The sequence below is a fragment of the Euleptes europaea genome, chromosome 17, assembly GCF_029931775.1.
Source record: "Euleptes europaea isolate rEulEur1 chromosome 17, rEulEur1.hap1, whole genome shotgun sequence".
Classification (NCBI taxonomy): domain Eukaryota; kingdom Metazoa; phylum Chordata; class Lepidosauria; order Squamata; family Sphaerodactylidae; genus Euleptes; species Euleptes europaea.
In genome coordinates, this window is record NC_079328.1 from 50,959,816 (window position 1) to 50,981,809 (window position 21,994).

General features: G+C 60.5%; 2 protein-coding genes across 2 annotated transcripts in view; both read left to right on the top strand.

The window, feature by feature from the left end:
* VPS4A (vacuolar protein sorting 4 homolog A) overlaps positions 1–21,994 on the top strand; it is a 54,552-nt gene that overhangs the window by 21,757 nt on the left and 10,801 nt on the right. The gene's annotated exons all lie outside the window — the stretch shown is intronic.
* Positions 677–19,541, top strand: SNTB2 (syntrophin beta 2). Its single transcript, XM_056862489.1, has 7 exons — positions 677–1,208; positions 10,135–10,348; positions 13,595–13,805; positions 14,817–14,959; positions 16,637–16,833; positions 18,253–18,437; positions 19,434–19,541. Exons 1-7 carry the CDS (start codon positions 677–679, stop codon positions 19,524–19,526), a joined length of 1,575 nt encoding a protein of 524 aa, XP_056718467.1. The 3' UTR covers positions 19,527–19,541.

The window sequence follows — 21,994 nt, forward strand, 5'->3', positions numbered from 1 at the left end:
ACTGCCCGCCCGGGCCCTGCTGGGTCTGGCCCGCTGAGGTTCTGGTTCTGAAGGGCAGTGGTGGTGTCCTTCTGCCCTTCAGCCCCAGGAGGTCCTGCAGCCCCCACCCTTGGTGGGGCCAGGACATCTTGTGCGAGGCCGTGCTCCTGGGCAGGGGTACCCAACCGGAGGCTTGTCCTCCCGCCTTTGACAGGGGAAGACTGGGAAGCTGCTGCTGCAAGAAACCCCCTTCCTGGCTGGGTCAGGCAATGGACGGGGAGAGCCTTGTGCCGTGGCTCAGTGGTGGAGCCTGTGCTTGGCACGCGGAAGGTCCCAGGTTCACTCCCCAGTGGCCTCTCCCGTAAAAGGGACTAGGCAGGTAGGTGATGGGAAAGGCCCTTTCCTGCCCGAGGCCCTGGAGAGCCGCTGCCATACTGACTTGGTGGTCGTCTGCAGTAGAAGGCAGCTTCAGGTGTCCATGCCAGGGACGCTCCGGGGGTCAGGAACCCGCCTCGCGGTGCCGCAGCCCAGCAGGGGGCGCCTTGGCTCTTCTGGAGAGCCGCGGCGCCGCAGCCAATGGGGCGTCGGGGCGGCGCCGGGGCCGGGGCCGGGGCCGGGGCTGGGCGGCCGGCTGGCTGGCTGTCGGGCTGCGTCGTGGCGCTGCGCTGCGCGGCGGGGCGGCTGCGTCGGGGCGGGCATGGCGGTGTGGACGCGCGCGGGCAAGGCGGGCGCGGTGGAGGTGCTGCTGCGCGAGGGCTGGGTGCGGGCGCTGGCCGAGCTGAGCGGGGAGGCGCTCACCCTCCTCGCCGAGCCGCCCAACGGGCTGCCCGACGGCGCCCAGCGCGGCGGGCGGGCTGGGGCGGCGGCGGCGGGGGCGGCGGGGAGCCCCGTCGGGGGCCGCAGCGCGGAGCCGCCCGCCTCGCCGCCGTGCTCTCCCGGGCGGGCTCCGTGCGGCTCGCCGCCCGCCTCTCCGCCGCGGGGCGGGGTGCGTCGGGTGCGGGTGGTGAAGGCGGAGGCGGGCGGGCTGGGCATCAGCATCAAGGGCGGCCGCGAGAACCGCATGCCCGTCCTCATCTCGCGCATCTTCCCCGGGCTGGCGGCCGAGCGCTGCGGCGCCCTCCGCCTGGGGGACGCCATCCTCGCCGTCAACGGCGTCGACCTCCGCGACGCCACCCACGACCAGGCCGTGCAGGCGCTCAAGCGGGCCGGCAGGGAGGTCCTCCTCGAAGGTAGGCGCTCTGCACGCGCTCAGAGGGCCCGGGAGGGTGTGGGGGGCGGAGGGAGGGAGGGAGGGGGGGCCCTCTGCCCAGGGGCCGGCGGCCTTCCGGGCCAGCGGCGGGCTTGGAGAGGCCGCCACCCGTGGGAGCTGGCCGGCCTGACCGCCCGCTTGGCAAGCGGGGCGGGGCGGGGGGGGGGGCGCTGCCTTCGGCTGTTTTCCGTGGAGGAGACCCCGGGCCGAGTCCCTCAACCCCCGCCTCGGCGTCTGCGGCCAATGCCGTCGGAGGCGGGCGAGCCTATTCGGGACCGGCGCTTCGTGCCTGCCTGCCTTTAGCCTCTGGTTACGGGGTGGCGCCTAGGCCTGGCATCCCTCCCCTGAGCGGGCATGGTGGGTAGAGGAGTGCTGGGCATCCGAGAGAGAAACCCGGGGCGGGGGGCTCCTAGCCTGCAGGGGCGGGAGGGGAGGCCCCGTCTGTGTTTGGATCGCTATCGTATGTGCACGTGAGGACAAAGATCTCAGCCGCAGACCCTGGAGAGCTGCTGTCCGTCTGAGTTGACAATGCTGACCTGGATGGCCCCAAGAGTCTGACTCACAGTAAGGCCAGTTCATGTTGTGGGGTGGGAGTGTGGTTCAGCGGCAGAGGTACTCCTTTGCATGACGGAGACCCCACCTTCTATCCCCAGCACCTCCAGTTAAAGGGTCTGGCAGTAAGTGATGGGAAAGACCTCCACCTGAGACCCTGGAGAGCTGCCGCCAGTCTGAGCCGGCAGTCCTGGCCTTAGAGAGAGTTATGTAAGCGGGAGGGAGCTGTTGTCTGGGGCTGCCCCCTTCCTATGGGTGTTCCAAGGCCATGGGCAATATCTTCTTTTGCCAGCCCAAGATTCCTTCTTCAGCCCCCTAAGAACACGTGTTCCCAGGCCACGCTTCTCGGCTGCCGGTCATCCTGGGCTGGCATTAGAGAGCCCTGTGGGGGATTGGGGGGTGGCATGCTTTGCATGATGGGACATCCGAAAGGTGTATCCTCCCATATGCACTTATGGCCAGTTTGGTCAGTGGCCTTTTCAAGTGACAGCCGTGCTCAGAGAATTCCAAACCAGAGACCAGGCAAGATGGTTCTCGTATTGCAGCAGCTGCTTAGGTGGGGCTTTGAGCAAGAGCAAGCGGGGGGCTGTGCCAGCCACATGTTTCTGACAGGCTCCGGGGTCCCATGCTCTCGCCCCCAGGCTGGCTCTGCTCCGTCATGTCAGCCCAGCCCTGCATGAAGCGCCTCCCTCCAGGAGTGGATAACCATGGAGGTTTGTCTGACCCTCAGCTCATGACCCAAGGTGTGTGTGCAGGGGATGAATTTATCCCAGCTGTAGCAGCCTGCGAGAGATCCTGGTGGTAGGGATCCTGCATCCTGAGAGCCGGCGTGGCATTGTGGTTAAGAGTGGTGGACTCTAATCTGGTGAACCAGGCTGGTTTCCCCACTCCTCCACATGAAGTCAGCTGGGTGGCCCTGGGCTAGTCACAGCTCTCTCTGAACTCTCTCAGCCTCACCTACCTCATAAGGTGCCTGTTGTGGGGAGGGGAAGGTGATTGTAAGCTGCTTTGAGAGCCAGCACGGTGTAGTGGTTAAGAGCGGTGGTTTGGAACGGTGGAGTCTGATCTGGAGAACCGGGTTGGATTCCCCACTCCTCCACATGAGCGGCAGAGGCTAATCTGGTGAACCGGGTTGGTTTCCCCACTCCTACAAACATGAAGCCGGCTGGGTGACCTTGGGCTAGTCATACTCTCTCAGCCCCACCTACCTCACAGGGTGTCTGTTGTGGGGAGGGGAAGGGAAGGTGATTATAACCTGGTTTGATTCATGCCAAGGAGATGCTCTACCACTGAGCCATGGCCCCTCTCCATGGCTCTTCAGGGTATCAGGCAGGGGTCTTTCCTATCACCTACTTGCCTGGTCCCATTGCTTGGAGATGCTGGGGATTGAACCTGGGACCTTCTGCATGCCAAGCAGATGCTCTACCACTGAGCCACAGCCCCTCCCCAAACAGACCCTTGGTCAATCTAAGTCAGTATTGTCTACTCAGACTGGCAGCAGCTCTCCAGGGTCTCAGGCTGAGGTCTTTCACATCACCTACCTGTCTAGTCCCTTTAACTGGAGATGCCGGGGATTGAACCTGGGACCTTCTGCATGCCAAGGAGATGCACTACCACTGAGCCTCGGCCCCTCTCCCTTCCGTTGCTTGCTTGACTCATCCTCTGCCATCTCAATTGTCACAGCTTGTGAGTGCGTGGGCTCGGGACAGGCTGCATTTCTGCCAGGGACCCCCGATGCCAAGTTCTTTTTTGCTTGGAAATCAAAGTTATGTGGCAAAGCTTTGGAAGGTTTCTCTGAGCATCTGCTCTTCTCAGTCCTGTTGCACTTTGGACACACTGTGTTAAGCTAAAATTAAACCACGGAAGCGGGAAAAGAAGCAGTGAGTTCTTGCAGGCTTTCTCAAAATCTCCAAGTGGCAAAGTGTTGGTCCTTGCAGACTCTGGCAAATGACTGAAAGAGGACAAGGTGGGTCTGCCCATTGAGGGAACCGGCCAACCGTAACCTGTCCAGATAATATTCCCAAACATCCAGTGATCCTTTCTCCTTGTAGCCCCTGGGCCCCATGGACATCTGTCCTGTTCCAAAGGAGTTGACTGCTTTCCAGGAGAGCTCAGGCTGGGCTGGGGAGGGGAGCGGAGGCTTGCCTGGCGAGGAGTTTGTTCAGGTGAACAGCAGCTGGCAACCTGGGGCCATCCTTGGCTGCTGCCTGAAGGAAAGAAGATGCTGGTGGCTGAGAAAGCAGCTGCTCCTCTCAGGAGATGCCGGCCCTCCTGAGGACTGAGGTGGCAGTTCTGAAACAGAGAATCCTCTCCAAAGGAAGCAGGGGCAGGAGTGTGGTGAGGAAAGAAAACTCAGCATGTCGCTGGTTGGGGGAAAGCCTGCAGTGTAAGGGAATGCTGGCCTTTGCCAGGGGACTGGAGGCTCGGTGGCTGGAGGGCTTTCTCACCCCCCCCCTTGCCCAGCCTGATTGGCACGGGACAGGAACAGCTAGCCTGCTTGTGCCAAGGACGGGAGCTTTTCACTGGGTTCAATTTGGGGCGAGGAGTCCTAGCAGGCCAGGGGGCTGGGATTGAATGGGTTCATTTGCTGTCAGTGGAATTGTGCACGGGGGGGGGGCTATTTCTGTGCCTCTCCTCTGGGGCACCCGGCCTTTCTCGTGTGTGCAGGGAAGGAGAGGGCTGTGCTGAGCACCAGCTGTGCGCAAGGCCTGGGCAGCTGCTCCAAAGGATGCCTCCCTCCGCCTGCCTTTCCCCTCCTCCCTACGCTGGCCAGCTGTCCTGCCACCACTCCCATCTCCCACGCCTTTCTCGTCCTGATTCAGCCTGGCAGAGTGAGGTGGCGAGGGTGCCGTGCCCACCTGGCCCACAGCTGGGGCTTTGCAGGCCATCCATCCCTAAGGCCTTTGCGCACCTTACTGCAGGCCATCTGGAGTGAGCTCCTGGCTCTCGGGCCTTCCCAAGAGGGGCTGCCTCCTGTCATCCGTTTCCAGGGCAGTTCTCCTCCAGGAATGATGGATCGGTTTGTGCTTTGAGTGGTGGGAGCCAGCAGCGATGCGACAGCCTGGCCCTGCAAACACCGTGCCCGTCATTCGCTGAGGGCAGATGCCCCAGCCTCGGGTATTTTGTCTGGTGCTTGAAGAGTTGAGCTGCTTTTCCTGCCTGCCTCTGGCTCGGGAGCTGGCAGAACCTGCCTTTGCCCTGGAGGATCACGGAAGGAGCGTTTAACTTTTGCGACCTTGTCTGAAAGCAGCTTTGGGTTCACATCTGGTGGCCGGCCGCGTAGCAGGGCTTACAAAGAGGCAGCCTCATCCGAGGGCTGCGTTTTGCCCCACCCAGAAAAGGAAGGGCAGTTCCTGCCCTGGCTGCCCGTCCCCCGCAAGGAGAGGGACAGATTAAAGCGCAGGGAGAGGAGTAATCCCTGGATCAGGGCTCCTCCTGCCTCCTGGAGGCTAATCTTAAACGCTGGCGCCGGCACCTCCGCTGCTGCTGCCAGAGGATGATCAGGGAGGCTTTGGGTAACTGGATCAGGGCTCTGCCCCTCGCCTCCTGCTTGGGCAGCTTGCAGATATTGCCTGAGCGGAGCCCCAGGCGCTGAGCTGGCCTTTGAGCGCCAGGGAAGCACGAGGAAGGCGTGTCCTTTGGCAGCTGTGTGCATGGGCTGCGTACCTACCTGCTCTGGGCCACTGCAGTGGGGCCAGCCCTTTGCCATGTGGGGGGAGGGGGAGGGGGTTCAGGAGAGAAGAATAGGGGGGCTGTGAATGGGGGGCTCACAGAGGCTGCCTGATATCTGATTGGGGGGGAAGTTAGTGGAGCTGGGTTGCTGTCCTTGTCACTCAGGGGGAGCGGTTGAAAGGGGGCTGCCAGCACAGGCTGGGGGCAGGGCTGAGCTGCGGCCTAACGGCCTTTGCTTCTCGCTGTCCAGACTGGAGGAGGAGCCCACAGGGAGAAACTGAGGTTGGGGGGGGGCACAGCCGGGCACATTCTCTACCTCCTCATTGCAAAGACAGCGGGAAAGCCAGTTTGGGGGCCAGACCCCTTCAGCTTCCGAACAAAGAGGACGATTCCGCCTTTCAGGCGCCACATGTGGCCGTGTCCTGTTTTCCGTTAGCCGTGCGCTTTGTCCATTGTGCCTGGTAGACGCAGCACAGATGCCACTGCCGTTTAATGGGGCTGGAAGACGCGGCACAGATGCCACCGTTGTTTAATGGAGCTTTCATGAGCCGTGTTCTCCAGTGGTTTGAAATGAATGAGCCACTTGTGGATTTCCATCCCACTGCAAATAAACAGTTCCGCTCCTGCTGCTGCATTTATCGCCCATGGCTGGCTGTCCTTGGCCACAGATGACTCTCTCGGTGCTTGCTTGGCTGCTGGTAGATTCAGATGCGAGCCCTTGCCTGCCTGCAGGCAAATGGCTCCGTCCAGCTTGTTGCTGCTGCTTCTGTGCAGGTTCAGGGAACGTGGGCGCTCCTCCGAGGGAGAGGGGGGTTGCTGAAGGGCTCCTTCTAGTTTCTTGCCTTTTAGGGCTAAAAAGCTTTTTTGCTTGGCAAAAAACCAGAGAAGAAACCAGAGAAGGCAGACCTCCGGACTGCTGAGAAGGCCGGGGAGAGGGGGCCCTCTCTCCAGGGGCACTCAGGGTGCCGTCCTGCTCTGCCATGGTTGTGTCCAGGCTGAAGCCTGGCCGTGGGGTGAGCTGTTCCCATTCTTGTCCCTTGAAGCACTGCAAGTTGCTGCTGATAACTGGGGGGGGGGCACACCCAGTGTGGTGTGGTTCTTACTCCCCGCATTGGGTAGCTTCAGCCTTGGATGGCCATGATATGACAGGTGGGTTCATTATCATAGCAGTTGCACGTGTGGGAACCCTGCTGAAAGGTGGCCAGCTCACTTGGCTCGATCACAGATCCCACCAAAGTGAGCTTCCACCTGAGGCGGAGGGCCTTACCCTGCAGGGAGGGGCTGAATCGGGGCTCCTTGGATCAGTTTCCGTGGCAGATGCCGACTCCTTTGGACTGGCAAGCCTGTGCTGGAATGTGTGAGGGCTTTGGGGCAGGGTGGGGAGAGAGGCTGTATGGATGGGGAGAAAAATTTTGTAGGGCAAAAAATTGTAAAAGTCACTGCCTCTTTTCTTAACGTGGTTGGATTCAGGCCACATTTCACATTTGATTTCTCCCAAAACTCTTAGATGTCAGCCATCCAGAGCTGGAGCTGTGCTCGTTTTCCATTTCCCTGGTAGTCCTGGAACCTCCTCTCTCGTCGCCTCAATTTCACCCAATTCTTCAGATACCCTTCACAAAAACAGGGGCTCCAGTAAGGGGTGTGCCCCATATTGTCTGCGCTTAAAACTGACACCAAGAATCCATGCAGTTTCTCTGCCGTCTCCCTGTCCTCCTGAAACAATCCTGTCGTTTCTCTGTGATCCCTGTCTTGGTTCCCTACTCTCGATGTTTGCCTGGGTGTTTCTAGTGGCCCACACGCCTTGTCTGTGGGGCTCGGATGAGATAAAAAAGGCCAGGAGGACAGAGGGGTTTAGGCAGCTGCCCGACGGCTTCCGCCCCAGGCAGGTCATGCCTCCAAAGTCAGGTTGCAAGCCGATCCCAGTTATTTCAGACTTGTGCCCGTACTTTATTAGGGGTCATTTTACGCTTGCCAAGGGAAACGGAGAAGGCATTTCCTTTGAACGGACTCGCTGCGGAGGTAGACCAAAGTACAGCTTGTTATCAAGCTGGGGAGGGGCGGCGCATGGCTTGCCCTGGGCGGCCCTGCTGGCCTGGCCTGAGATCCAGGCTTCTCGGAGAAGGCCCGTCTGGCCACAGGCGGTGGCGAGCCCTCCATCCCGCTGTTTCTGTCTCTCTTTTGTGTGCCTCCTGGCAGCTTCCTGGGTTTCCTGAGTGCCCTCTTTTCTGGTGCTGTGACATGGATACAGGAAGCTGCCTTCTACTGAATCAGACCCTTGGTCCATCAAAGTCATTATTGTCTGCTCGGACTGGCAGTGTCTCTCCAGGGTCTCAGGCAGAGAAAAGTCTTCCACATCACCTACTTGCCAGCGTGGTGTAGTGGTTAAGAGCACTGGTTTGGAGCGGTGGTTTGGAGCGGTGGTTTGGAGCAGTGGACTCTGATCTGGAGAACCGGGTTTGATTCCCCGCTCCTCCACATGAGCGGCGGAGGCTAATCTGGTGAATCGGGTTGGTTTCCCCACTCCTACACATGAAGCCAGCTGGGTGACCTTGGGCTAGTCACGCTCTCTCAGCCCCACCTACCTCACAGGGTGCCTGTTGTGGGGAAGGGAAGGTGATTGTAAGCCGGTTTGAGTCTCCCTTAACTGGTAGAGAAAGTCGGCATATAAAAACCAACTCTTCTTCTTCTTCTTGCCTAGTCCCTTTAACAGGAGATGCCGGGGATTGAACCTGGGACCTTCCTAATGCCAAGCAGATGCCCCTCCCCGTGTGCATTTCTCGTTGCATGGAAATGTGGCAGTCTGGGTGGGGGGCCCTACAGTGTGCCACAGAATCCTCCCTTACATGGCCGGGTGACGCAGGCCCTGTTCCTGCAGAGTGTGTGTGTGTGGTGGGGGGGCTGAAGGCCACCAGGGCAGGGCCTGCTTTGTGGGAAGCCGAGAACTGCTTGCCCTTCACCAGGCAGCTGAGATGCCTGCAGAGGATGGGTGGGCGGCCTGCCTGCCTGCCTGCCTCCCACGGCTTCTGCCGCCCAGCCTCTGGCCTTGGGAAGGAACGTCTGCATTCTCCCTGTCGTGCCGGAATGGAGGGGGGGGCGCATGCTGGGGGTGGTGCCAGGAGGGCTCAGATGAGAGAGTGGAGCTGTAGCATAGGCAGAAGCGGGGGCATTGAATGGGGGGCACCTAGAGGGTGCTTTGCCAGGGGAAGGGACTTTTGCCCCTGGCCAGCCTTGGTGGTGCCGCTGCCCTTCCTGGGGCTTCTGGTGATGGGTGTGATGTCAGGGGGAGAGAGAGGGGCTTCTGGGTACCCAGCAGCTGGCGAGTTGAGGCTGGGGTGTGGACTTGGGAAGCGGCGCTGGAATCCCCCGCCCTCCCAGTGGCTGCAGCAGCATGGCTGGTCAGCTGGAAGAGGGCTCGGCCAGCCGGGGAGAGCACCCTTCCGGGTCTGGTCCACGGAGGTGCCTTAGTTGTGGCTCCCCAGCTGCCCTGGCATGAAATCCCTGAGTGGGCTGTCCTGGGGAGGGCCGGCCTGCCTGCCTGCCTGCCGGTGGGGAAGCACCCCAGAGGAAAGCGGATGCCTTAATGGCAGCAGGGGTTGCTGCGTGGGCGTAGTCCTGCCTGACCCGTGGGAGGAAGGTCTCTTTCTAGAGGGGGTGCTGATTAAGCTGCCTGAAGGGGGGGGGCGCGTTGGTTCTTGGTTGCCATGTTGAGCTGAGAGCCATCGGAGGGGAGTGGTTTTTTTGGGTTGCAGCCGCTGGCTGCGCGTCTGAGCCAGTGCCCCTTTCCTGCACTGCTGGCCCTGGCAAGCAGCTTGTGACTACCAAGCCACAGGGAGGGGAGGTCCTCGTTCTGTCCCTCCCCCCATGCACCCAGGCGTGAGGGTATCTCCCTCTCCTCCAGTTTCCTCCTCCTCCTCCTCCTCCTCCTCCTCCCAGCTTGGCTTTGCCAGGCCCTCAAGGGCCAGAGCTGGTGAGGCTTCATCTGGCCCCCAACCAGCCCAGCCCCGCCCTTCCCCTCGTTGTTTTCAGTTGGGGAAGAGTTTTCCTGTGGTGCCTCCAGTCCCAGCACAGATTCCTTTTTCCTGTGGAATAAATGTGTTGGCCACTTTCCCCCTGAGCCAGCAAAAGAGGTGGAGGGAAAAGGAAACTAGCCGTGGCCGGCCGAGTTTCAGCACCTGGCAGGGTCAGCAGAGAGGCTCCGTGGTCTTCCAGCCCCCCTCCTGTGCTTTGGGGCTCCCTGTTATGCTGAAGGCGCCCTGGGCTCCAGAGTCCCTTCCTCCTTTGGAATCCCTCTGCGGCTGCTGGCCCCCGGTCCGCTTGGGGCCCTTGAGATGCTGGGAAACCAGCAGCGTCATTGTTGCTGCTGCAGGGACATCGGGCTTCCTCGGGAGGTGGTGAGCTCTCCTTCCCTGGAGGCTTTTAAGCAGAGGCTAGATGTGGCCACGTGTCAGCAAAGCTGATTCTATGACCTTAGGCAGATCATGAGAGGGAGGGCATCTGGGCCATCTTCTGGGCATGGAGTAGGGGGTCATTGGGGGTGTGGGGGGGAGGTAGTTGTGAATTTCCTGCATTGTGCAGGGGGTTGGACTAGATGACCCTGGTGGTCCCTTCCAACTCTATATGATTCTATGACCTCCCGCCTCACCCGTGCACCCTAACACCTTTCCCCTTGTTTGTGCTTCCAGTGAAATACATGCGGGAGGCGACCCCCTACATCAAGAAGCTGTCGCTGGTCTCAGACTTGCCGTGGGATGGGGTTGCTCCCCAGTCCCCCAGCCTCAGCGGCAGCGAGGATTCTGGCTCCCCAAAACACCACAGCCCGGCCAAGGACCGCAAGGTGATCCCCTTGAAAATGTGCTACGCTGCCAGGAACCTGAGCATGCCGGATCTGGAGAACAGGTGAGCCGGGGTTAAAGCGGGAGTGTGGGGGGGGGGGAGACGCCTCACCCACTCGCAGCGCAGTCCTGTGTTTGCGTTGAGGGCCCGCGGCAGGGCCTAGCTGCAGTCATGGAGTCGGGACCCGGGGCCGCCAGAAGGCTCCCTGAGGCGGTCCAGCCAGCTGTGACAAGAAAGGAGCTTGGGAAAGACTGCCAACCCACTGCAGTTTGGCCTGGTAGCCAGGCAGGAGAGGAAGCAAGCCGGCACACTCTTTGTGCGCTGGCCAGAAAGACACAAATGCTGCGCTTTGGCGTGGATCAGGCCGATTTGTGGAGAGGTTGCACATTCTCGTTTGGCGGGGGTAGGAGCGGAGGGCTGCCGGGGAGGGCGCTGCGAGTAGGTGGGGTTCCCCCGATTTGCCCTGGGCTAGACTCCTGCACAGCTTTGCCGGCTGTCTAGGAGGGAGAATTTGGGTGGCTGCAGCTTCTCCCCTCTGGGCCAGGGTGGTGGGGAAAGCGGTGGCTCCCTTTCTGTACCACTGGGTCGACTGCAGAGAAGGCCGACGCTGGTGTCAGCAGGGCAGGAGGAAAGGGGGTGGTGGAGCAGGGGTGTTTGGCGGCTCAGGAGCCCCAGGCCTGACTGGGAGTCGGCTGAGAGGGAAGCCAGGCTATCCTGGGGCCCTTCCGAGGCCCGGGCCCCGGACCCTGCGCCTCACGAGGGCTTTTGTGAGTTGGCTGGCTTGGCTTGGCTTGTGCCCCGTCGGTGGGTGTTGTTGAGAAGGAGCAAGGGCTTTCTCCGTGGCTGAAGGCTGTGTGCCTCTGCTTGCCAGGCGTGCTGGGGGGAATGCCACCCTGGCTTTTGCGGGGTGGGGGGGCAGCCCAGAGGGGCCTGGAGCCTGAGCCAGGCAGCTCCTGGCTCCAGCTGTCGGCGGCTCCCCTGCCTTTGCCCCCTTTGGAAGCTCAGCCTGTGCTGGCTTTGGGCGTGCACAGGATGTGAGCCTAATCCACCCGCTGGCAGCTCTCCTTCCACAGAGAGGAGACGAAGTTTGGCCCCCCGCCAGCCCCGGGCCGCTGTGGAGGAAGCGTCTGCTCATCCGCCCGTTCCGCCTGGGGTGTCGAGTTTCACTGGCGGGAGGGGAGGGGGAGGGGAGCGACCCAGGAGCTTTGTGCAGAGCGACGTCTGGGCCAGGTCAGGGGGCTCCCCACGGAGCAGGGCCCAATGAGGCCCCACACCTGAGCACCCGGCAGGCTGAGCTGTGTGGGTGGGGTCCACCGCTGGGGGCCGCAGCTCAGCGGTCAAGCCGGGCGGAACTGGCTGTCGGTGCTGCTGTCGTTGGCTTCACCATGGGCACAGTCAAGGCGCAGAAGCAGCGATGGACATTTGGTTCCTGTGGCCACAGACCATGCTGAGCCAGTGGCCGACTGCTGCGGCAACTGGGAGGGGGCGTGGCTCAGTGGAAGAACCTCTGCTTGGCATGCAGAAGGTCCCCAGTTCAATCCCCAGCAGCATCTCCAGTTAAAAGGATGCGGTATCAGGTGACGGGGAAGCCCTTTCTCCGCCTGAGGCCCCGGAGAGTCACTGCTGGTCAGAGGAGACAATGCTGACCTTGGTGGACCCAGGAGGGTCGGATTCAGCAGAAGGCAGCTCCGTGTGTGCTAAAGAGGCCCACGCGCCCCGGTGATGGCAGTGACGGCATGGGTGGCCCGCTGGCCCTGAAGGCCCAGCTGAGCAGAGGGGAAGAGTGCCTGTGAGCAGCTTCCCCAGACACCAGCTGTGTCAGGCTGGGCTGACGCCCTTGTGGGAAGGAGCCCCATATTCCTGGGGTTCCTTGTCCCTCGGGGGCTTGTGCCAAGCAGTGGGTACTGGGCGAGAAAGGGGCTGTGTTGCAAGCCTCCTTCCAGTCAGAGCCGCCCGTCAGGCTCATGCTGCAGAGAACTGGGCCAGGAACTCCCACCGGAGCCCACCAGCCGCAGGGAGGCCGTGCGGAGGAGTCGCCTCACTGCAGCCAGATCGGAGGCCCAGAAAGTCGGCTTGAGCCGGTCTCCCGCCTCGGCCATCGCCACGACGGGCTTCTTTCTGCTTGGCTTCCACTCTGCCTGGCTGGTGGCAGCCCCCAAGCGGTAGGCCGTGGGGCCCTGGCTGTGCGGACCTCGTGCCAGCCTCCAGGATGGCAAAGCGATGCAGCACGGGCTGCGTACAAAAGCCACTGATGGCTTTCCTTGGCAGTGGCCCTGTGGCCTCCTTGTGCATCGCTGGAGACGTGCCCCTGAGCAGGTGTGTTGGGCACCACGTGAGACACGCGAGGATGGAGGGTCGGTCACCTGAACTTCTGCTTCGCATGGCCCCAGAAAGGGGGGGGGAAGGACCAGCCCCTCCCTGTGGCAGCCCTACTGGGATTGCCGGGGCTTGGGCCGAGTTGCAGCTGAAGGGGGGGGGCGGGGGTAGCCTTTCCTGCCCTGACTTGAGTTCCTGCACAAGCCGCTGCCTGGCACGTTCTGTGGGGAGCTGCCCGGTGGGGCCTTTCTTGTGCCATGCCAGGCCCGCTTCTTTGGGCTCTCTTGCTCAAGAACTAGGGAGAGGCTTTCCACCGTTGTGCTAGAGGATGGGCAGGGGGGCAGGGCTGGCCCTCGTGGCCTCAGTTGGCAGTCGCTGGTGCTGAGGGAGCAGCTGAAGGCAGGACTGGGTGGGGGCAGGGAGGCACCTGGGGCTAGAGCCACGGTGTCTGCAGGCATCGCTTTCCAAGCGCCTTCCCCCCCCCCCCCATGGTTGTCCACCTCTGTGGAATCTGCTGTCAGATCTGCAGCTTGGTTGGGGCTTCAGCTTTTGGACAGCTGTGGGGCTTTCTGCCCTTCCTGATGCGGTGCAGCTTTTGGCAGTGACACGCGTCACAAAGGGGCGCAGAGGCTGTCCTGGTCTCCGGATAATGGTCCCGCCGTACGCACCCAGTGGCAACCACGCAACCCAATCCCTGGATGTTTCCATCTTGGAGGTGGTGTCCCTTTGAAGGGGGAGCAGTCCAGGGATGTGGCAAAGAGGCGTCCTGTTGAATCCCGAGCTGGGGGCCGAGGTCCGGCCGCTCGCTCCTCTGCCGTGGCTTGAAGCAGCACAGTGACTTGTAAAGAGTTCCCCTCCCGCCCCAGAGTGACCAAAGGCCATTGGGTGCTGAGCTGGGGTGGTACGTTCTGCCACCTGTGGCCTGCTTCTCTGTGTGGGTCCAGCCATCCCCGCTCTTAGCCCGGCACGCCCTCTGCCCTTCCTTCCCTGCAGGTTGATAGAGCTGCATTCCCCCGACAGCCGGAACACCCTGATCCTGCGCTGCAAGGACTCAGCCACGGCGCACTCCTGGTTCACGGCCATCCAAAACAACATCGTGGCTCTCCTCCCGCAGGTCCTGGCCGAGCTCAACGCCATGCTGGCCGACGGCAACACCCCGGGGAGCAGCAAGGAGGTCAAGCATGTGGCTTGGCTGGCTGAGCAGGTAGGCCGTGGGGCCCTGGCTCAGTGGCAGAGCATCTGCTTGGCATGCAGAAGGTCCGGGGTTCAATCCCCGGCAGCATCTCCAGTGGAAAGGACCAGGCGGGAGGTGATGGGAAAGACCCCTCCACCTGACACCCTGGAGAGCCCCTGCCAGAGTAGACAAGACTGACCTTGATGGACCGAGGGGGGGTCTGATTCAGGCAGCTTCATGTGTTCATGGGTGGGGGGGGGGGCTTGCCTGGCTGAAGCCCTGGGAGGTAAAAATGCGCTTCCAAAGGCCTGTTGTTTCCTGGGACAGGTGCTCATTAGTGGCCAGTGGGAACTTTGAGCCCTTTGAGGGAGGGGGCCCCTGGAGAGGACATGCTGCCACCTCCAGGGCTGCCTTTGCAACGGGGGTTTGGCCTGAAGTTGTAGGCTGGCTTTCCCCATGGACATGTTTGCCGCATCCTCTCCAGAGGCCCCCCTGAGCTCCCGGTTGCAACCAAGAATGATTCTTCTGCTCCCTGCCCGGCCCAATGCGGAGCTGGCTGCGCACCAGTGTCCTTGTAGCGGAAGGGGAATAATCGGAGCTTTTGCAAAAACCTCTCTGAATTTAAAAGAAAGAAAGACTTTTTAAGGTGCTCCAGGACTTTTTCGATTTGTTCAGTGAGGGTGGGGGAGAGAGTCGGCCCCTTCTCTGCTTTGGCCTGAGTTGAATCTTCAGAGCGGGACATCTCTTCTGGCTCCAGTGGAAAAGTGGACGCGCTGGAGAGCTTTGAGGGATGATCTTGGCTGCTGTTCAGTTTGCAGGGGTTCCCACCCCAATATTCTACGGGGAACCACACATTTTTCAGAGTAGAAGTCATACTTGGTCGTGAGGCAGAGCAGCAGGGAGAGAAGCAAACTCTCGAATTGTCTGTCCTTCTGACTCGGCCGGCTTTTCAGTCAGCAAATGCAAGAAGGCAGGGCTGGCTGATGAACAGCCCCCCCAAGCACTCACCCCTTTCTTCCCCCCCCCCTTGGCTTCCCATAGGCCAGGCTAGATGGAGGAAGGCAGCTGTGGCGGCCGGTTCTCATGGCTGTGACGGAGAAGGACTTGCTGCTGTACGATTGTGTGCCATGGACCAGGGACGCCTGGGCAGCCCCCTGCCACAGCTATGCCCTTCTTGCCACCAGGTAGGAGGGGTGAAAGGAGGCCTGGGTGGAGGGAGGGAAACTGGGGCCCAGGCCATAGGGAAGAAGGGGTGCTCCCGGTGAGGGAGGGAGTCTCACAAAGCAGCCGGTTCTAGTTTGCGGGCCTGCAGCGAAGGGCTCAGCGGGGCTCGGGGGCTGGCCGTTGACATGCCTCCTTTGCCCAGATTCCTGGAGATGTTCTTCAGTCACCACAGGTGGCCAGAGGCTGAAAAGTGCTGCTGAGTTATGGAGCGGTCTTTCTGGACTCGGGCTGAGTTGCAAGTCTGCCTCTCTGCCAAAGGCTTGAGGGGTGCTGGGGCCATGGAGAGGCTCTCTTCCTTGAAGTGCAAGTGAGGATCTGCCCTTCCAGCCTCGCAACAGGAACGCTGGGCGGGGGCAGTGAGCTCCTTGCCCAGGGCACCTCCAGGCTGGATTCCCGGGGCCTTGCACAGGAGTCCGCTAAGGATGTTGGCGAGGCCGGCCAGCTGGCCGGCCTTGGTCCAGCTTCAGCCTGCCATAGCTCCTACTCCAGCCGTGGCTTTCTGTTAGGCAGTGGCTGGGTGTGTCCCTTGGTGGCCTCGAGGGCCGGGGCCTTACCAGACCCTACAGGAACAGCTGTACGTGCTGGTTGCGAGGGGGCAGCTTCAGCCCAGGCAACCGTAGGGCTTAAATGTCTTGCCTGCCTCATCCTTAGGGCTTGAGGGGTGTTGGGGCTGAAGTGCCAGCCACATATGTGCTCCTTCCCTGGAGGTTTTTAAGTTGAGGCTGGATGGCCATCTGTCAGCAATGCTGATTCAGTGACCTTAGGCAGTTCAAGAGAGGGAGGGCACCTTGGCCATCTTCTGGGCATGGCATAAGGGTCACTGGGGGTGTGGGAGGGAGGTAGCTCGGAATTTCCTGCATTGTGCAAGGAGTTGGACTAGATGACCCTGGTGGTCCCTTCCAACTCTATGATGCTTTGCTTTGGCATCTGGCTCCAGTCCTGTCGGGGGTGCTGGGTTCTTGGGATCTGTGGATTTGCTGCGGAGAATGCCTCTTTTTCTTCTCGCCCAGGCGCCAGAGAGATTCTTGCCCAGGGGCAGGGAAGGATTGTGCTGAAGAGGCCGCCAGCTGCAACCAGCGGGCTTGTTCTTCAGAGATCACTGTGTGGGGCGGGAGGGCAGCTTCCCTGCCTACAGCTGACAGCACCGAACGGGGTGGGGGGCTTGCAGGCTGTGCCTGTCGGGGCAGCTCGTGCGAGGCTGGCTGGGTTTGCTTCACTGGCTGGAAACCTCCCCTCTGAGCCTCCCAAAGGGGAGGGTCAGCCCTGCACCTGGATCCAATTAGGCGTTCTCCCAAACATCTCTCCAGCCAAACTGCTAGGAAAAGCCGTTTGTGAGCCAAGCTGCTCACGCCCCAGTTCCGGCCGCTTCAGGTCTCTGAGCCTGGCCAAATATTCCTGTCCCATCTTGAAGGAATGATTCTGCGTAGCATCCAAGACCTTGCCCTGTAAAAGAAGTCTGTGCGCCGGAGAGAGGCAAAGGTTTCTGTGTTGCCTTTGGCAGACGGCGCATCGCCAACTCTGCCTGCCGGCGGTCCACAGCCCTGGCCGGCCAGCCTGGCAATGGTCTTTGGCCGGCCTGCAGCTCCCTTGCCCCCGAGCAGTGGGGCTTGTTGACGGGTGCTGTTTCCTCTTGGCAGGCTAGTCCACTCCGGCGCTGAACGCAGGTCTCCCTGCATGGGATCTGACCTCACGTTTGCCACGAGGACAGGAACTCGCCAGGGCATCGAGATGCACGTGTTCCGGGCAGAGACGCACCGAGATCTCTCCTCCTGGACCCGAATCCTGGTCCAAGGCTGCCACTCGGCTGCAGAGCTGATCAAAGAGGTGTCTTTAGGTACGTCACTGGCACCCCCCTCCCCCCAGCAAAGCCCTGGGTTTCTGTTCTGCGTTGCTTGCAGCAAACGGCCCGACTCCACGCCCTCTCATAGGGTCACACAGAGCTGGCGTCTGGCTCCTGCGCTCCAGAGGAGGGGATGCCAGAGCTGTGGTGTAGGGCAGCTGCCCATCTCCAGCTCCTGCAGGAGGCTGTGGGGTGGGGCCGAGGTGTGCCCTGTACTCTGTTGCTGCCTGGGAAGTGTGTTCCCCCCCCCCCCCCGCGTCCGAGGTGTGGCTGTGCCTGGGAAGAGGCCTCAACTCCAGCGCTCTCACGAGCGATGCAGGGGAGTCACGTGGCCCAGGCGTGCTGGCAGGGGCTTCCTCCAGTGGGGCTGCCTCAGGACAGGCCCAAAAGCCAGACTTGAGCGCCGCAGCAGGCGGACGGCCCAAGCGCTGTTTTTGGGTCTTTCCTTGGCTGTGTGCTTTTCTCAAGCTCCTGGCTGTGGCCTGGGCTCCCTCTAGTGCCTGCAAGAGAACTACTCCAGCCGTTTGTCCTCTTAGCAGGATTTGTAGGTGCCCAAAGTCCTCTGCTCTTGGCTTGGCAGGGAAGTTTGGAGTCTCCCCTGACAGCCATCTGCAGGAGTGCCTGGTTAAGAGCACAGCAAGCAGCACCCTACAAACCTGGGCATCTGCCTCTGAGGTGTGCTGGTCTGCAGTGCGTGCAGGCTGGCATCATCATGGACGGGGCATTGCTCAGTGACAGAGCTATCTGCTTGGCATGCAGAAGGGCCCAGGTTCAATCCCCGGCGTCTCCCAGTTAAAGGGACCAGGCAAGTAGGTGATGTGAAAGACCTCTGCCTGAGACCCTGGAGAGCCGCTGCCGGTCAGAGCAGACAATACTGACTTTGATGGACCGTGGGGGGTCTGATTCAGTAGAAGGCAGCTTCGTGTGACCCATTTGTGGGTTGGAACACAGGCAGGACGATGCTGGTGCAGAGTTGTTTTGTTTGTGGGCTTTGTAGAGGCACCAGGTTGCCAGGGAGGTGCTGCCAGCGGCCAAGCCATCCGGCTTGGCAAGGGCCAGGCATCGACTGGGACTCTTTTCATTGGCAAAGTCTGATTGGTGAAATTGGTGACCGACGGTTAGAGTCAACGGGCAGCACTTTCTGAAGAAGGAGCTGTTATATCATTGCGCTGTTATAGGATTTGTATTGTGTCTTTTCTTATAAAAATGACAACCTTGCCCTGTCCTTTTGTTTTCTTGTTCCCTCGGTTCTTGCCTGTGTTTTGGAGGGCTGGATGTGGTTTTTCTGACAGAAGCGCTATGCTGGGAGGCCTGGCTGCCCCGCGAGCCACTCCTCCTCCGAGCGGAGGCCGGGCAGCACGGCTTCTGCTGGCAGTTCGCCCTCACGGTGACGGCTGTTCCGTTCTGGTGCAGGCTGCATGTTGAATGGGCAGGCGGTCCGCCTCCAAATCCACTACGAAAATGGCTTCACCATCTCCAGAGAGGAGGGAGGCTCTGCCAGCGCCCTTTTCCGCTACCCATTTGAGAAGCTAAAAATGTCTGCAGACGACAGCATCAGGAACCTCTACTTGGATTTCGGGGGTCCGGAGGGGGAGCTGGTAAGTAGCAGACCTGGGCCCCAAACAGGGTCTTGGAACTGGCTGCCCAAACACACACACACACCCCTTGCGGTGGCTGCCCTTACTGTTGTGCCTGCCGGATCTCGGGCTTGAGATTTCAGCCATTTCACCGAGACTCTCCAAGGAAACTCTCAGACAGTATTTCATGTGTTATAGTGGGAGAGGCTTTGAGAGGCGCGCACACGCACCGGTTTTCACGACCCAGTCCAGCCGTGTTCAGCTGAAGCAAGCCTGGATCCGCATTCTCTTCCTAGGCCACGCGCCTAGTTGTGCACCGCTAGGGCTGGATTGTGGCTGTTACACTGAGAGCTGGGAAAGTGACCAGTGGGCCCCGTTGCCTTCCAGCGCACCCCCACTCCCTTGCTCCTGTTGCACTGGGAGGTATTTGTGAAAAGATTACGAGCACCTCCAAGAACTGCTTGTAAATGAATTTAATTCTTTATTTATTGAAACGTTTTGATATCCCGCCTTCCTCATGGTTCAAGGCGGCTTGCGGTAACAGAAACGTTTTTAGCTAAAACCAAAAATAAAATAGCAAAGCCCAAATCTCCCCCCCCCCCTTAAAAGATGCCTGCCACTCAAGCCCCCTTGAAAGCCCTGGCAAGCAGGCAGGCCTAGCAGCACCTCCTGGGACTGAAGACTGAGAGGGGACATGATGACCATCTTCAAGTACTTGAAGGGCTGTCATACAGAGGATGGTGCCGAGTTGTTTTCTGTTGCCCCAGAAGGTCGGACCAGAACCAACGGGCTGAAATTAAATCAAAAGAGTTTGACATTAGGAAGAATTTTCTAGACATTAGGAAGAATTTTCTGACAGTTAGAGCAGTTCCTCAGTGGAACAGGCTTCCTCGGGAGGTGGTGAGCTCTCCTTCCCTGGAGGCTGCTGCCCTTTTAAAAACCCGACCTCCTGTCTGTCCTCGCTTTGGTGCGCCTGTGCAAGAGAGTGACCCCAGCTGTGTGCCGCTTCCTCCGCAGACGCTGGAGCTGCACTCCTGCCCCAAGCCCATCGTGTTCGTCCTGCACACGTTCTTGTCAGCCAAAGTAACCCGCATGGGGCTGCTGGCGTAGCGGCCGAAGGTCCCCCCCCGGAGCACCTCTGCGGTCTGGCCTTTGCGAGGTCCAGCATTCGTGCCTTGACCTGGACTTGCTGCCCGCTGGACCCGTCACCTGCCAAAGAGCTGTGGCCGTGGACTGTTGCTGCTCGTGCTGGACTCACCGTCCTGGGAGGGATGCAGCTGCAAAAGAGGAGGGTGACAACGGAGGAGGGGGGGCACGGTCCTTGCTTGCCCCCATCCTCGGTGGCCAGCCACAAGAGGGCAGGTGGGTGGAGGAGGAAGCCCTTGGTATTCCAAAGCCATTTCTTCTGTTGCTTGCCAAATGTGCCTTTTGGTGGGGGGGGGGGAGAGGGCTGCCCCACTGCCCAGGCTGTGCTGAGGGACAAGCCGGAAGGGTCCTGGACCCAGCCCTTCAGGGCTTTGGACTGCACCTCTCGTAGGGTGGTGGAACCGTGGAGGGCAGGGTGGGTCAGAACTGCCCCTTCCTTCCTTTTATGCTGAAGATCAGATGAGAAAGGAGGAGGGTCGGTTTGGCCACGCTCGAGTGCTGTCCTGAGAGCAGAGTTTCTTCTTGCCCCACGAGGCATCCCCCTGCCGCCTGGGCAAAACCAGGCCCCCTCTCCTCTCCTCCCCCAGTTCTGACTTGGCGGGGAAAGAGATGCCCCCCGGCAGCCTGCCTGGGCTCTTGTGGCAGCAGGCCTTGGACTTCGAGGGGCTGACCCCTGCGGGCCCGGAGCCTTGGCCTCGGGGGGGGGGGGCACATCTGTGCTTCTGAGGCAAACTGCCGGAGTTCTCAGGGCTTTCCCAGGGGACCCTGTGAAGGAGGGGGCCTCTCTCCACGCTGGCCTGTTTGTAGCCTCAGCCTTTGGCGGGCTCTCTCTCACTGTGATCACCTGAGCTGGACAGGGCAAAGCCTTAAACCCAGAGACTCTCTCCTCCCCCTCGTTTTCCTCAAGGAAGGGGCTGTGGGTGGGGGGTCTCTTCACACGGCAGTCCCGTGGGTTTTCACTTCCTTCCAGGTCTGCCTTTGCTGCCCCAGGGACTAGCAACTTCATGTTTAACCAAAAGCTGAGAGTCAGGATTTGGGTACCAAATCGGAGCCCTGCCTCTTGGCCACGTGAGGCTGCCTTTCCTTGGCCCGCAGACCCACCAGGCGTTACAAGTCCATTGGCCACGAGACGGGAGGGGTGGGGCAGGGAGACTGCAAAATCCCTCAGTGGGAACTGAGCTCAGGCTCTGCTGTGACTGGATAGACTGAAGTGCCTTCGCTTGGGAGCCCCGATGGCCCCTTTTGCCCTATTGCCAGAGTGGTATGCATGGGGAGTGGGTGGAGTGGGCAGGAGGGAGAGAGGGAGAGAACCTCCTTCCCGGACTGCCATTCCTGGGCTCCAGGCTTAAGAGAGAAGTGTTTCCCACACCAGCTGCAGAATGGGAGCTTCCTGCAATCCAAAGGAAAAGCTTGCTTAGCTGGCGGGGGTGGGGTGGGGGATGTTCCAGAGGTGCAGGTCAGGTGGCAGCCATGGACCAAACTGCAGCCCCCCCCCCCCCCCGTATTTATGGGCTTGCTTTGCTTCTGAAAGGTAGCGGCCTCAGTGGTGGGAGGGGAGGGGATTACTGGCCAGAGAAACATGTCAGAGTCTGGCTGCTGCGTTCAGGAGTGTCTCATTCTGCCTAGTTGCAGCAGGGTAGATTCTGCACTAAGAAGGTGAGTTTCTACAATCAGACTTTATATGCGGAGTTAACTACAGTAATGCAAATCTGAAAGGTGTGCCATAGACAACGGATGCTCGTAGGAAAAGGAAAGTAGTGTTGTCCAGTGGGCAGAGGGACAAGAGGCAGGTGAGCCATAGGCATCCTTGTCCACGGTCCTTGGATGTCCCGCTTTGCTGTTCCCCTGCCACCCAGCTGCAGGTAGGCGCCGGATCACGAGAGGCTCCCTCTGGACATTGGCTGCCTCAGGTTTGCTACAGCAGAGGAGGTGACGGGGCGAACAGGACACGATTCTCCTGGCCTCGGGAAAGGGCAGAGCCCCCCACCCGCTGGGGCTGGCTCCTCCTGGCCCGTCCTTGGGGACAGCCAAAGTGCAATGGAGCATCCCCCACCCACCCCATGTTAGGGCAGCTAACAGCTTTCGCTCTTCACAAGCTGCAGGCAGGGTCTGTGGGGGATGGTGGAACTGCCAGATGTTTTCTAGATGGTTCCAGCTGCTCTTTCCTTCCTAAAATACAGCACAATCACTGCTTAAGGCAAGGCCTCTGTTTTTGACGCTAGCAGGAGTAACTTTTTGGAAGGACCGCCGGTGTTGGTGTGCTCTGGAAGAGCTTTTCTGGCCTTGGGGCAGAGAGCTGCAGGGACCCTGTCCAATGGCCAGCTCTTGCGTGCCTGTTGGAGGCAACTCCCAGGGTTTTCCTCAGTCTTCGTATCGAGTACCCTGTCCCTGGTTGCATTCGGAGACCGAAACGCTGTGTCTTTGCCTTCTGC